This window comes from Leuciscus leuciscus (assembly GCF_965113295.1).
Source record: "Leuciscus leuciscus genome assembly, chromosome: 22".
Taxonomy (NCBI): Eukaryota; Metazoa; Chordata; class Actinopteri; order Cypriniformes; family Leuciscidae; genus Leuciscus; species Leuciscus leuciscus.
In genome coordinates, this window is record NC_138746.1 from 11357644 (window position 1) to 11374093 (window position 16450).

Sequence of the window (16450 nt, forward strand, 5' to 3'; positions counted from 1 at the left end):
TTTCTGCGTTTTATGATATGGTTATTGCACAAAGCCACAATGGCTTTTTATTTGATTTATTATGTAGCCCTCAAAGCAGTTTTCACTGATGTACTGCTGTCTCCTTTTGTGAACAAAACTATTGCCTTGGCTATTTAGGCTACATTATTCTTATACATCCTGCACATAAAAAACTAAACAAAATGAAACACTCATCACAAGAAGAGACAACAACAAAGGTGAATGTGTCAACATTTGTAATCGGTTTCATAGAATACTTTTTACATTTTCACAAGCTAAGAAGAAATGTGACAGATTGTGGAGGAGTCTTGTATTTGCATTTTAAATGCTGTGGAGCAATAAGATGTGAATATAGAGAAATATAGATTTTACAATGTGGGATTCTCACTTTCCTGCTCCCATCTGAAGCATACAGCAACTTTGTGTTGCGTTCAAAGCCAGAAACACCAGCCCACCGCAGAATGCCTGCGTAGAATCCATAATACCAATAGCCTTTATTGCATTTCCATCTCTCATGCTTGGTTTTTTAATGTTCATACTTTTAAAGTTCCTGCACTGCTTACCAGCAGAAAAGACAACATTACAATAAATAAACCCATAATGCAAAAAGATACAAAAATAAGAGTTTCTTTCCTTTTTCTTTTTGGCTTACCATAAAACAATAACATAGTGTTATAGTAAATAAATGGCTGTTGTACATTTCCTTCATTTGAGATACTACTGGACAGCAATAATAACAGATGTAAGTCTTCAATTTGTACTGTTATCTCTAAACAAAAATATATACTGTATATATAGTTACTGAGAAAAACAATAAATCCTCATCCAATATGATAATACATTGTACAACCAGATCCCAATTCAAATATAGCAGGCTCTATAAACATAGTTCATGTTGAAGTATATATATGTTTGTGTTTTTTTTATTTTATTTTTTTATGTAGCACTTAAAATGTTCTGTAAATAACATGAAGTACAACAATACATTATAATTTTTTTTGTTATTCAAAATGCCACATGGACCAAAGCAGCATGTCATAGACTCTTTTAACGTGTACCGCTGAGGTGGTTTAACTGCACATGCCTCATACTGACATATAGAATTCTCACTGATTTGAAGTAATTATGGCGCAGGATCACTGATACTGACTCTTTCAGTAACTTTTGTATAGACATACAGTACAAAAAACTGGCTACAGTATATAATACATACATGACTAGTTTGCATGTTTAGTTTGGGCCGAAGTATGAAAATCCCTGTCAAAGCAACATCAGAAAGGCAATATACACTTGATAGATACGCGGATGCCGGTTGGTTTAGCCTGGTGAGTGGTGATGTGCAATTTACAGATACTTGTATAAGCAATTGTAAAATAGAACCTTGACATACTGTCCGATTACGCAAAAATCAATAGCTTTCTAGCCTAAGTCCATGTTTTCTCTGTAATCTGGGGCATAGGAGTTAAGAAACCCCAGTTCTATTGACATATCCATCCAGTCAACCTGTGACCTCATCCTCATGTTCAAACGAAGACAAACAAACAGCATTACACATTCACACGTGCAGCCACACACACAAACACATAGGCTCCTTCATGTCTTATCAGACAAGCTACTGTCCTTTTTGGTCATTCAGTTAAGCTTGGGCTGGAAATTTTTGATAATTAAACTCCCCTCTAAACCCACCTTTCACTTTCTGTGACTAGATGTTTTGCAAATGTTTTTTTTGATATGTTTGACCTACAGACGGGCCAATGATGCTATAGAAAAACTACAGAGGACAAGCACAATTTGTGAGAATCTAATTTTCACCAAAACATCAACTAAAATAAAAGATAGACAGAAGACAATTTTTTGTAAATAAACAGTGACCACATCTCTATAGTGTCTTGTTCTCACTTTTGCTGTTTTTGTGTGTACCAGTGAGCAATGGATGGTGCACACTGCATCTTTAAGTACACATACGCACAGATAAGATTAATCTCTACTGCTGTGACAGGAGTCCTTATGATTTCTGGCCCTCGAAACACCAGCGGTTGCGTAGACGGCACAACATCACATGGGAATGCTGCAATGAATCCGAGGCACTCTTGCATTTCTTTCACGTTTCATCTTCCAACGCAAAATCAGGAGGGAAGAGACAGAAACTCGAGTACACCAAGACCACTTAGTTTCATTGCATCAACAACATCAACAAAACCTCTTAAAAAACAGAACAGCGAGAGAAAGAGAGGATGGGATGGGCTAAGAGAGAGAAAGAGAGAGAGAACTGAGTACAACAGATTGACCAGGAACAGCGATCGACTTTATACAAATTGTGACTGTCCATGTTTTATGTTCTTAGGTGGCTACAACATCGCAGTGATGAAGATGCAGTGCAAGGAGGTAGCCAGTAGGAGCAGCAGAGAGCTAAGGGCTGATAAAGACACCTGCCGAGTGGACGAATTCCTGGAGATGGCATTGGAGGAGCTGGGGTCATCGATCTGTGGGTCCTTGGAGGAACATAACAGTAAACATGTGAGAAAGCGGATAAGCATTTATTCTTAACAGCCAAGAGATAGTTAGATAAGTCACAAATGCACATATTTTTCCATTATGATGTTTTACCTTGAACTGTTCTATCAGAAATTGTACGCACATGTGCTTTCAAGCCTTTTAATACACCGTAATGCGTCTTCTTTTTTTTAAACTGGACTTTCACCTTTCAAACAACTGCAAATGTCTTGAAACACTATAGAAGTGTCCAACAGAACAGCAAAAAAAAAAAATAATAGTGATAAAAAAACACTTCAAATTCTTTCAAAAATAAAAATGTCATTCTGTCTGAGTTAACATGGGTTCAGATGTCTAAGAGATTAAAAAGCTCTTTGATTCTGCAATGAAATTATTCGCTGAAAAGAGGTCCTCATTTTTAGGGGCTGGTTGGACCTGCCGTTGCAACACTAAATGTCATTCTGGCATATAATGTTGCTTTTATTATGTACAGTGACATTTAGTGAACTTTAAAAGGCAGAAGATAAGCAACGTTCACATTTTGCCATCGCCCACCGCAAAGATCATGTGCATACCGGGCGGGAAGGGCCCTCTAGTGCCGGGTCAAAGTTCAGCAGAACTGGGCTAATGTGACATGAGATAATTACTGCTTTATCTTTGTTTTCATTCATTATTATTCTTCCTTTCAATAGCACTTGACATTTATCAGATGTATGTCTGGTTTGAGATGTGCATAAAAAGCATACTTACCACACATAACACATCTATTGTGTTGTTTGTCTTCTGCTTCTGAGCCTAGAAAGGAAACATAAAGCTCTATTAAATCAATCTGATCGAAATTAAATAATAACATCTTGGACCAAGAAAATCCTTGCCAAACAACATTCTATGTTGACATATAATGCTCAAGAATGATCCACACCAGATAATCAATAACAAAAAACTCAGACTGCTGTTTATAGCTGCAATTTTATAGCTGTTAATTGCATTATATTAGTAATGTGCTTTATTATGCTATTGTGATTCTGTCCTCAGATACAGTGTCAATATAACCATTGAGAAGTAAATGCGCATGCAAGTTATAAATACTAATCATAGCCGGTAGGTTACTGCAAGGTTCTCATTTGAGGCCACCTTAAATTTCTCACAAACAGTAATCAAATTTAGCATTTTAAATGTAACCCCTCCAGTAGCATACAATTAAGTATGGATTTCACATCCTTATGTGTGTGTTCTTGTTGTGCATAGGTATGTGTGTCTAAGGAAGTGAGAAGCGGTGGTGATATAGGAGAGCTGGTGACAGTATAATGAATGGATTCCTGTGTGTTGGCGGTTCGGTATCCTCCTGAAAGAAGCTGACTTGAATCTAAGCCAGAGCCCAGCATGATAAAGCAATGCCTCGACCAGCATGAAACATTAGAAACAACCGCATCAAGAAGAAAAAAGAGGATTTGAGGTTTAATATCAATGATTAATTTCTCCCAGAGCGGTCCTAGCACCCTTTATACATTTTCAAAATTTAAGAAATAAACCACTAAAAAAAAAAAAGAACCAAAAAAAAAGAAAAAGTGTAATTCTCAGGCACAAAAAAAGTTGGATAATTGTTCTCTGAACTCATCAAGTGCTGTTTTAATTACAGCTCCCGAAGCGCAAGTTATGTCACTCTAATAGTCCAAAAAAAGGAAGAAAAGGAAAAATAAAACAAAACTCATGAAATTGGCCCTTAATCTCACTGAATCACTTGACAGCATACTAAGCAAAGAGTTTCTCACTTTAATTGTATATTTAGAACATGAGTTCACACTGAACCAAGAGATCTTATTTGTACGGCTAAAGCAGAGCATTCAGTAATTTAGCAAATGTACTCAATACTTGCATTTTGACACTTTTACACAAGACAAGGTATTACCATATGTCTCTTTGTTTTGAGGGAGGTAATGCACATCTGGCTCTGTCATTTTACTCACACGAAAACACGCAAAGACAAAAACCCTTTCTACCATATAACTAAAGGGGGACGCAAGCAGTACAGCTGGCTGTAAACATCTCAGTTCTAAGCGAGAGTGAGAGAGAGGCAGTTTGATATGCAGCAAAGGCCATGTTAACATGGCATTTGCATGCTGGAGTCGTCTCGCTAGTTTTCCTGGAGGTCAGCTGCATGTGCTGCGATCATTTGTAACTGACGAAGAAAGACTGACAGACATCTCCCATGAGTCTGCACTCCCTGTATCTGTTCTTCTCCTCATTTTCACATTGACAGCTGCTCCCCCTCAGAGGACTACGTTTAGCAGAGAGGCTAATACAGAAACATGTATACTCATTAATTGCACTTTCTCCTGCTGCTGTGCTGCTCTCTGTTGGAGTGTACGGGTGTGAGTGTGTGTTCGCCCTAATGTCTGTGATTATATATTTGCATTGTCTCTAATTAAAAGACAAATGCCGTATATATGGCCAGCTCTGACAGTCATTGTAAATTGTATGTGTTGCAGGGCTAGTTGTCACAAAGGCAGTGCATTCACATCTACGCATTTTGCAGATACTTTTAAAAGTGACTTGCATTGCATTTAATGTATACATTTTAATCAGTTCATGCATTCCCTGGAAATCGTTCCTATGACCTTGGTGATGCTAACACCAAGCTCCACTGTTTGAGCAACAGAAATGCTGAACTTATAAGATTATCAGTCAAAAGTCCAATTACGCAAATGTTGCTGACTTCAAACACCTAGTTAAAAAAAAAATGTGTGAAAATTATGTGGACTGTGAATATCATAACATTTTGTTTATAGCTGGCAAAGATCAGTGTCAACCATGTAATGAAGGCAAATTTTCATAAAAACAATGTTTTGTCATGTTTTAAATTTTAATTGAACCTATATTATTGTTGACAATTTCTGCAATTTTCTGTACAGTATGTTACCTTACATTTTTTGTTTCATAATTGATTTACTCTTTACATTTTGCTGAGAGACATTTAGTTATATTGAATCATTCAGCAGACAGTTTTATCCAAATCGACTTACAAATGAGAACAATAGAATAAGTTAAATCAACAAATGGCAACAATATGTAAGTGCTGTGACAAGTCCTAGTTAGTCTAGCAAGGTATTTTTGTTAATAAATAGAACAAATTTAATAGAAATGGAATAGAAAGTGTTAATGGGCCAAGTGTTTTCGAAGAAGAGACATGATATAGCATCTAATTAACAACTAAAATGGGAAACTTTTTATGGATTTTGGCTGTTCATTTACACAACGTTGTTTTTTGGGGCCTGAAAATGGAAACTTTTGAAAACGGTTTCAAAGTGCAGTTGACTCAAAGTAAAAACGGTGGTATAGTACGTGTTCAGTCAAGGCGAATAGTGTTTCTTTATAAAGTGACATTGCCATCTATTTGCCAAGTCGTTTGCATAATACAGCGTTTTCAGTTGTTTTTGACAACATGCCCCAAAAGGTCATTGATAATAGCTTTTTTTTTTGTAAGGAAGACTTTAAGGTTTTTACTTGAAAATGTACTTACCCCCAAATATTCAGTGGAGTAAGAAGTAACAAATCGTTCTCCCCTATATCATAGTATAACTCTCTCAAATCAAGCATACATAACTGAAATATTCCCTTCATTAAAGCATTATTTTCAAGATCACCAGAGGTATTTATTATCTGCTAACACATAAGGACCCCAAACACATAGGCTTTTTTACAACCCTGCATTCCCTGGGGCACATACACCAAACCCCACAGACATGAAAGTTGAAGATCTATGTCTGCAATAGTTGCACTGACCTGCAGGCTACCACAGAACTGGTAGAGGGAGTTATCAGCCGGGTTGAGATGGTTGATGTGTGTCGCCGGATCTATGGCATTAGGTGATCTTTCTCGATCCCTGGCCCTCTGGGATGGTGTTGTTATAGAGGTGGTGGTTTGCACTGGGGGCATCGGCTGCCACACACTCACGTCTGTCCCATTTCCAAACGCCTGGATCGCATTGCCTACATACAAAGAGCAAAGATAGTATTTACCTCATATTAAAAGAGAGATATGAAATTTTCAATAATTAATTGGAGGGCCAATAAAAAGATACACAGGATAAACACTGTGGATAGGTTTTTTCCTGCTGTTTACTGTCAAAGGCCCAACATGATACTCTAGTAGGAGATGTTTAATATAAAATCAGAGTGCCATCATGAGAGATCTATGTCTGTTTATTAGTGTTTCAAATGTGTTCAACTGTAAATCAAGGCCTAAATAAATACTGGAATTCATAAAAATATTTATGTGCATGCTGTATATGCATGTAGCACAGATTTCTCAAAATCAAAATAAATAAATAAATAAATATATTATTCAGGTATAAATATAAAATATAAATATATCAGGTAGGGCTGGGCATCGAGTTCGATACTTTTTAGGCACCGACTGAATTGCATCGATCCCATTGATTTCGATACCTAAGGGGTTAATCTCATCTAGGTCAGAGATTGGCTATGGCGAGGCATCAAGGAAAAACCCTTGTTTACACCGGTTATGCCCAATAACTAGGCTCATGTGTAAGCGTTCCAGCCCCCTTAGATGTAAAATATGTGGAAAAGATCAAAAGTGTGGCAACATTTCACCAGGCTCGATGCCAACAGCGCACGATGCAATATTTGCGACAAGATAATTGCTGCCAAGACCGGCAACACAGCAAATCTGATGAAGCACTCCTAGCGTCTGGACCAATCAGACACACACAAATTTTTTTTTTTATGAATAATCCAGCAAACTCACTCTCCCAACAAAGGCCTATGAAACTTCCCCCAAAACTAACATAACAAGTGAAACTAACATACTGGCAGAACCCGGTGTCCTGTTACAGGACACATTGAGACTGATACGAGTTTTACGACCTCCAGAGAGCTGTGACTAAATAAACCCTATTAATCCTATATATTCTATATATAACCACTTGAGAAATGTATAAACATGTATCTAACTATCCCATCTCATGATTTTCCTTTTATGTTGTTTGGCCTATGTTTTCTTGTAAACTCTAATGGGTTAAATGTATCAGACTTTGCATACTATGGTTAACCAAAATCAAATGTGTGGCATGTTTGAACTGGAGTGCGTCACAAATAAACCGAAACTTAGCGTATTGGCTACTTGCCTCACAGACATGAGAAATAGGCACATAGAAAGCTTGAAATATCTATTTTTAAGCGAAACCAATTCAAATAGAAAACAAATAATCAGATTATGTAATCCAGATGAACGGTCCATTTCTCTCTATAGGCTCGCGCATTCACTATACTGCGGAGATGACGAGTCAGCAACGTCAACTTCATCTTTGTAGTCAACACTGACTCAGAAAACACTAGTTTATTAATAAACAATTAAAATGTGTCCTTGTTTTTTTCCCTGACACATTCATAACCATTAGGTTACTTTTGCCAGTGCATTGCGGAAAGCTTTATGCGTGCTCTTGAGCGTGAGGCATATGTTCCGCCCCCCTAGTGGCCTATATGAGTCATTGAGTCTGTAAAACAGTCAACAAAATGAAAAAAATAAAACCAATGTTTTTTTTTAGGTAATATGTACTGTAATCTTGTTAAAACGGATTTCATAAAATTGTAATCGAAAAAAAATATCGTTCAGGAACCGGTATTGAAGTCAAGGTATCGGTATTGGAATAAAATAAATAAATAACGATACCCAGTCCTACTGATAGGCTCTTGCTCTCTTTGCCATCTCCACTGAAATAGTACAGATAGCACACTAGTCTGTGAAGAGTTTTTAAGAAAAACCCAAGTATGTTTGGCACATACTGTGCGTAGTTGTGTTGTTCTTTATCAGAAATGTCCGCCCTCTCTCAGAGTGCTAAGTTCTTTCTGTCGCTACGCTACCTCTTAATGTTTCTTTTTCATCTCCTCCTCTAATTTTATCATACTCAAATGTAAATAGTATGAACAAACATGGGATGAATTTGTTGTTTCTATTTTTAGATGCTTTTTTCTCCATCTCTCTAGGAAATACTGGGAAAGACCCACAAGGCTCCGAGCGCTTTGATCATTGTTTTGAGTCTATGAGCCCTGACACATTTTCTTCAGCAGATGAATCGTGTAGTTTCCTCTCATGTGTATGTCTCTCAATGAGTCATGTTCTTTGAATACAGTCTACACTCCACCAGCTGATGTCTGGAGACCTTTATATCCACAAGGTTTTATGTTTCAAAGAAAGCAAAATGTACTGCAATATCAGGCTACTGTTTTTTTTTTTTTTTGATTAAATGAAGACCAGCTTAAAATAAGCAAATTTTTCTGCAACACATATTAACAATGTGAAAGTGTTTGTGTAAAACTGATAATAAATAATAATTGCGAAAGTGTTCATGTAACACACACACACACACACACACACACACACACACACACACACACACACACACACACACACACACACACACACACACACACACACACACACACACACATATTTATATGTATATGTGTGTGTGTGTGTTACATGAACCCCTTTCGTATTGTTAAAACTGTTCTTTTGAACTTTCCATTTGCCAAAGACTCCTGAAGATATTTAGAGGGAAAATAAACATAAACATTTTTTACTATTAAACAATCTCACTAGTTTTACTCGAGCTATCTGTTCTACTGAAGCTCAGCTCTGCTCCATCCTGTGCTGAGGACAGCGTGTTCCAAGGGCAGACAGACGCATAATGCTCAGGGGCGAGTGTAGGGTGTGAGGCCAAAGCGCTTCGTCATAGCCTCCTAAACACCCAGATACTGACGGCGCTGGGAACAAACCCCCAGAACTGTCAGGATGCCTTAACACTGAAATCCGGTAATGAGACACGAGAGAATGAGGTAATGAGAAGAAGACAGAGAGGGGGGGCGGGGGGGCTAGGAGAAGAAAGATAGAAAAATAAAGATGCAGTTTAACCCAGTTTAACCTCCTGAAGAGTCTCGTTCATCCCCTCAAAGCCCTCAGCACTAAAAGAAACAAACCAAATTAAGCTCAGACTGTTCACAGATACACTCTTCCTACAGTGAATCCACCCTGCCCTATGGTGGTACACGCCAAACAGTCTGATTTGAAGATCTGATCTATTTGCTGTTTTGATTGAATTGGTTTAGAGAAAGTTTTCCAATTCCTACATTTATCATTATTTTTAATCACCTTTTTGCCTTCAGTGCTTCATTCAATGTAAATGGTCCTGATGTGAAACAGTTTATTGTGTGCATTTTTAAAAGTTCAAATATTCCATGTAGACTCTCAATCAGGTTGGGAAATAAACTTTTGCCCACCATCCACAGTGGCTAAATGGTGAATTTTACCAGCTACACACAGCCATTCTTTAAATCAAATATACATAATATATGAGTAACAAACTACAACTTAAACAGCACAATTACTTTGCGATTATAAAATCACAAGGGCTGTGATTTTACCAAGTGAAGCTATGAAGAGCTATTCAAGTGTGAGAAAGCAGCTCTGTAATTTTAGTCAAATAATACAACAGTAATAGTTCCTCTTTTTGTTATTATTTTGTTTTTATTTAGTAATTTTTACATTTTTAATTTAGTAGTAGTTATAATAATATTAATTATTATTATTATTATTATTGATGTGGTAACACTTTAGATTAGGGTTCAATTCTCACTATTAACTAGTTGCTTATTAGCATGCATATTACTAGGATATTGGTTGTTTATTAGTACTTATAAAGCACATATTGATGCCTTATTCTACATCGCTTAATCCGACCCAATACCTAAATTTAACAACTACCTTACTAACTATTAATAAGCAGTAATTAGGAGTTTATTGAGTCAATAGTCGTAGTTAAAAGTTATTTAATAGTAAGAATTGGACCCTAATCTCCAAATTTTTTATCAGAAAAATCACAATTCGATCCCCCCCCCCTACTGTGAACAGATCTGACTGTTAGCAGGGAACTGAGCTGTTTCAAAAAGCCCTGGGCATGATGGTTGACAGGACCTTCTTCGTCCATTATTATTTCAATTAATTTCCACAATGTCCTGCACAAGAAACTTAGTTCAAGTGCTTTCTAAACTGATCCCTTCATGGAACTTTCAGTACTACAAGCCCTCCCTGAAAGCTCGCTCTTTGCTGTTTCCACTTTGTCTTTCACGCCATACTAAGAGTTTACGGGAACAAAAGGAAACACTTGGTGCAGTTAAGGAAGTGTAGCAAGCGAGAGATGTACAGGAGAAAGGGTAAAGAAAGAAGTGCACATAAAAGGAAGATGGAAGGGCCTTTTTAGAGGCAGAGGTAAAAACGGGCTGACAGCAGGACAGCTAAAAGCCTTGAAAAACAACTTGCTGGAGTCTGAAGAGATGGACAGAGCAAAGGGAGAATGAGACAAATGGACAGTTAGGAGAGAGATGGCATGGATGGACGCACAGAGTATAATGGCGAGAAAACAAGACAGAAAAAAAACTAACAGGAGATATGAGGAGTGTTGTTTGAAGCTCAGATTGATGTGCCTATTTTATGTACTATATACGGGACTGTTGAATGCTTGATTCTGATTGACTGATGAATGTTCTACGATGTGCATTTTTTTCCTCAATTAAATGCACAGATAAGTAGTTCCAGGCAGGTCTTGACTGCATTACAGTTCCTTATCACTTTGCCAAATGATTTCAGTTATTTCAAAGGTCCTTACAGCCTACAACAGCAAATGAACCAAAAAACCCTACAAAGACATTGACCAAGCAAATAAATATAGTAAAAAAATAGGATAAAAAGGAAAAACTATCTCCATGTTTTCCTCATGAAATTGCATTTCATTTTCTATGAAAACCTTGCCCTCTTCCGCTCTCTCTCTCATAAATGCACACAGTACAGACACACAGACGGAAACATTCACACAGAAACTTCTTGTCAGCGCTGCCCTGCAATTTTATCAATAATATAGTTTTGCATCTGCAAAACTACATGACATTTCTCAGTATCGAGGAGCAACACCAAACTTTGTTGAGACCAATCAAGCTTAGAATCTATCAATCCAATTCAAATCTATCAATCTCTATCTGCATATGAAGCCTCTGTTATCAGCTTTTAAATTTAGTTTTGGAATTAGAAATGGAAGCTTGGGATGAGATGCTTAAGAAATTAGTCCTACACACAAGAGAGTTCTAAGGACAAAAAACTGACAAATGTCTTGAAATAAATCATCTGAACAATGTATTGAGTTGTGGCAAACGTTGTATAAGCGAATAGCCTAATTGCCTTCAGGCCGTTAAACTATTTGAAAAATAACACACACCCGAGGTGTTTTTATTTGCTTGGTCAATGTCTTACATATAATAGAGCTTACATATAAATGAAGCAGTCACTTTTTATTTGGCCTTACTTTCCTAAAGAGCCTGTCATTCTACTACAGTACTTTCACAGGTCAAGTATGAGACAATTTAATAAGCAATGTTTTAATACTGTCTCTTATTTCAACTTATTTAAACTTTAATTTTTCACCAGGAATTTTGTTTTGAAAAACTTTTATTTTGTACAATATGGCACAGAGTTACACTTGTGGTGTTCCACTGGGCCATTGAGGGCCATTGTTTCAATGGGCCATTGAAAGTGAATGGGAGAGACTGAAAAGTTTTCAGGAGCATGTTCATTGTTTATGTACACATATGTGCATGTGATGGATTATGGTGAGTTTGGGCTCTTTTTAATCTTAACAATCTCATGTAAATAATGATGTGCCATTTTTCACAATTTATGCATGCTTCATTGAGTTATGAGTTAAAACGCAACATAAGTGCTAGGCTACATCTATATTCAAGGCTCTGTGAGCGCCTGTGGGGGTTCGTGTGTTACAACTCCATTAGGAATATCTTTAGATCTGAGTGATGGATTATGCTGAGTTTGGGCTCTTTTTAATTGTGATAGTCTACTGAAAATAATGATGTACATTTTTCTACGATCTGTGCATGCTTCGTGAAGTTATGAGCGAAAACCAAACGTGAGAGCTTCATGAGTATATACTTGGCTAGGTGCGTCTGTGGTATTTTTTGTGTTAAAACGCCATGAGGAATATCTTTAGATCTTGTTGATGGAATATATTGAGTTTGGGCTCTTTTTAATCGTGAGCTCCTGCTGTAAATAATGATGTGTCATTTTTCATGATCGATGTATGTTTCATGAATATACGAGTAAAAAGGCCAAGTCTAAGCTACCTTGCTTGGCTATGTGAGTCTTGTGTGTCTGTGGTATTTTTTGTGTTAGAACTCCATGAGGAATATATTTAGTTCTGTGTGATGGATTATGTTGAGTTTGGACTCATTTTAATTGTAAGCATCTGCTGTAAATAATGATGTGTCATTTTCCACAATCGGAGCATGTTTCATGAAGTTACGAGCTGAAATGTGTCTAAAATTCCATCATCCATATATGGTTTACACATGGGTCTCTTGAAGGGCTTCTTTTACAAAAACCTCACTCAAGTTTAGTAAAAAGCCTGAAACAATTATGCTTGCTGTATTCTACTCATTGAGACCTTTCAAATGACATATGACACAGGACTATCTGAGCTGTATGATGTATTTGACATATTGCTGAATGTAGTACAAAAAAGTAGTTTATAAATTATGAATTTGTTTTTTTCTATTTATCAGCAAATAACTCAGCACTACTTAGGAGTTTATCAAATTGGCTACATTCATTGTAAATTTCAGACTCTAAGCTTTCAAATGACACCTATTTTAAGTTGATCAAGGTAATAGTTTTGAAAAATATTATGATTATTTATTTCGCAGCTAGGTGGCGCCTGCGGGTGGTACACTCTGTTTTAGAGTGATAACTCGGCTCTCGTTAGGAGTTGATCAAAGTGATTAGATGCATTAAAAAGCTGAGATTCTAAGCTTTAAAATGATACCTATTTTGTGTTGTTCCATTCATTGTTTGCATTGGTCTCTCCCATTCACTTTCAATGGCCCATTGAAACAATGGCCCACAATGGCCCTCAATGGCCCAGTGGAACACCACAAGTGTAACTCTGTGCCATATTGTACAAAATAAAAGTTTTTCAAAACAAAATTCCTGGTGAAAAATTAAAGTACACTAGTGTGATCAACAGTGCCAATTTTTTTCAGATTTTATTTTATTTTTCCTAAATTATTCAAAAATATATTTTTTTTTACTCAAAAATTGAGATGCCTACTCTCAAATAAATGAGGCCTACAATTAATCAGATGCAAATATAAATATAAAACCAGTCCTAATTGAAAGAGAACAAGTTGACAAAAAGATTGAATCAAAAATTGGGTGATAATATTGCATAAAGAGTGATTCATAAGCAATTTTTTGTAGGCCGGTCATTTATGACCGGGAAGACCACAAGTGTGACAATGTGCCATTTTGTACAAAATAAAAGTTTCTCAAAACAAAATTCCTGGTGAAATATTAAAGTAGACTAGTGTGATCAACAGTGCCAATTTTCTTCAGATTTTATTTTATTTTTCCTAAATTATTCAAAAATATATATTTTTTTACTCAAAAATTGAGATGCCTACTCTCAAATAAATGAGGCCTACAATTAATCAGATCCGGAGAGAATTTTCTTTTACCCCAAAATACTAGTTAATGTTATCGCTTTGGACTGAAACTTAGTGACTTTATTCACAGATGGTATAACTACTTCTCAAATGTTTTTTGACAATTTTCTTACTTTTTTAGGGGGGATTTTGTCACCTTGTTACACTTGTGGTCTTCCCGGTCAAAAATGACCGGACTACAAGAAATTGCTTATAAATCACTTGTTATGCAATATTATCACCCAATATTGGATTCAATCTTTTTGTCAACTTGTTCTCTTCCAATTAGGACTGGTTTTATATTTCTATTTGCATCTGATTAATCGTAGGCCTCATTTATTTGACAGTAGGCATCTCATTTTTTGAGTAAAAAAAACATTATTTTTGAATAATTTTGGAAATTTTAAATAAAATCTGAAGAAAATTGGCACTGTTGATCACACTAGTCTACTTTAATATTTCACCAGGAATTTTGTTTTGAAAAACTTTTATTTTGTACAAAATGGCACATTGTCACACTTGTGGTCTTCCCGGTCATAAATGACCGGCCTACAAAAAATTGCTTATAAATCACTCTTTATGCAATATTATCACCCAATATTGGATTCAATCTTTTTGTCAACTTGTTCTCTTTCAATTAGGACTGGTTTTATATTTATATTTGCATCTGATTAATTGTAGGCCTCATTTATTTGAGAGTAGGCATCTCAATTTTTGAGTAAAAAAAAAAATATTTTTGAATAATTTAGGAAAAATAAAATAAAATCTGAAGAAAATTGGCACTGTTGATCACACTAGTGTACTTTAATTTTTCACCAGGAATTTTGTTTTGAAAAACTTTTATTTTGTACAATATGGCACAGAGTTACACTTGTGGTGTTCCACTGGGCCATTGAGGGCCATTGTGGGCCATTGTTTCAATGGGCCATTGAAAGTGAATGGGAGAGACCAATGCAAACAATGAATGGAACAACACAAAATAGGTATCATTTTAAAGCTTAGAATCTCAGCTTTTTAATGCATCTAATCACTTTGATCAACTCCTAACGAGAGCCGAGTTATCACTCTAAAACAGAGTGTACCACCCGCAGGCGCCACCTAGCTGCGAAATAAATAATCATAATATTTTTCAAAACTATTACCTTGATCAACTTAAAATAGGTGTCATTTGAAAGCTTAGAGTCTGAAATTTACAATGAATGTAGCCAATTTGATAAACTCCTAAGTAGTGCTGAGTTATTTGCTGATAAATAGAAAAAAACAAATTCATAATTTATAAACTCAAAATGACCCGAACACCACACAAGGGTTAAATGAGGAATATTGTGACGTGTGTGTGCCTGGAAGAAAAAATATTTAAGACTACAATTGAGGCATTTTAGGTAGTTCAGAAACAGTGCTTACTGTTAGTTACTGATATAGAGAATAACCTTTACTGTTTTCATTTAATTGGGCCCTAAACATTTTGATTTGGTTTTGCAGCAAAACAAATTCAAAATGTTTAGATCTCATCAAAAGACTGAAAATGTAAAAAAGAGATCTATTTTTTAGCTATATGGCCCAGCCCTAAAACAAACTCTACATGTAAATCAGCGAGTGTGCCTCAGATTTTACTTTAGACAGAAGCAGGGAGAGTCGGGGCCAGAGCAGTAACTCACGCAGGCAAGTGTTGTCAGTGAAGAACTCTGTGAATCTGTCGCATTCCTCTTTGCTGTTGCCGCTGCTGCTGCAGTCGCAGAATGGAGACACGCTGATCTTGGGTGAACGCAGATAATTTGGGGTCATCACTGTACCTGGATAACAAAAGAATACATGTTCCAACATTCTTTAGGAATATTGTATTTTAGCATCAGTTTCAAATTTTAAAGCTACAAATATGCTTGATGTGTGCCTTGTCATCTTAGATTAGCTGTTATCTTGTTCTTACTGAGCTTTCTTAAAAAATAATAATTTTGGTGCAGTGTGCCTCATAAAAACTATGCTGTGGGGATGTGACACTGTTAGCCCACAAAGTGAAACAGTCTCCCACTGGTAGAACAACAACATGAGCTAATCACAGATTAATAGCTGCACTGCTGTATTCCCGTGTGTCCAGCTGCTGTTTCTGTGTAGTGCTGCACACACGACATTGGGAAGACTTCCAGCACAAGCAACACATAAAGAACTAGAGAACAAACACGTTTTCACATAGGCTTTCTCTATATGCATCTCAGTGGATTGTATGAAGAGAACTAGCAGTCACCCAGTATTAGTTAATGATCATATATCATGGTCTGTCTGAATACTCGATTCTGATTGGCTGGAAGGTGTGCAATAAAACTGTTTACTGCACAGGTAGTTCCAAGTCAGTTTAAACACTGTTCTGTATTAATGTGCTGCTTTCATGGAAGCACACACGT

General features: G+C 36.4%; 1 protein-coding gene across 2 annotated transcripts in view; it reads right to left on the minus strand.

Annotated features, from left to right (window-relative positions):
* Positions 1-221: 221 nt before the first annotated feature.
* Positions 222-16450, minus strand: part of gfra1a (gdnf family receptor alpha 1a) — a 98416-nt gene continuing 82187 nt past the window's right edge. For both annotated transcript variants that reach the window (XM_082154147.1, XM_082154148.1), the window contains 4 exons: positions 15710-15844; positions 6277-6482; positions 3244-3288; positions 222-2492 (listed from right to left, as the gene is read on the minus strand). In XM_082154147.1, the coding sequence (XP_082010273.1) occupies positions 2349-2492; positions 3244-3288; positions 6277-6482; positions 15710-15844 (530 nt within the window). In that variant the 3' untranslated portion in view covers positions 222-2348. The remainder of the gene's footprint in view (positions 2493-3243; positions 3289-6276; positions 6483-15709; positions 15845-16450) is intronic.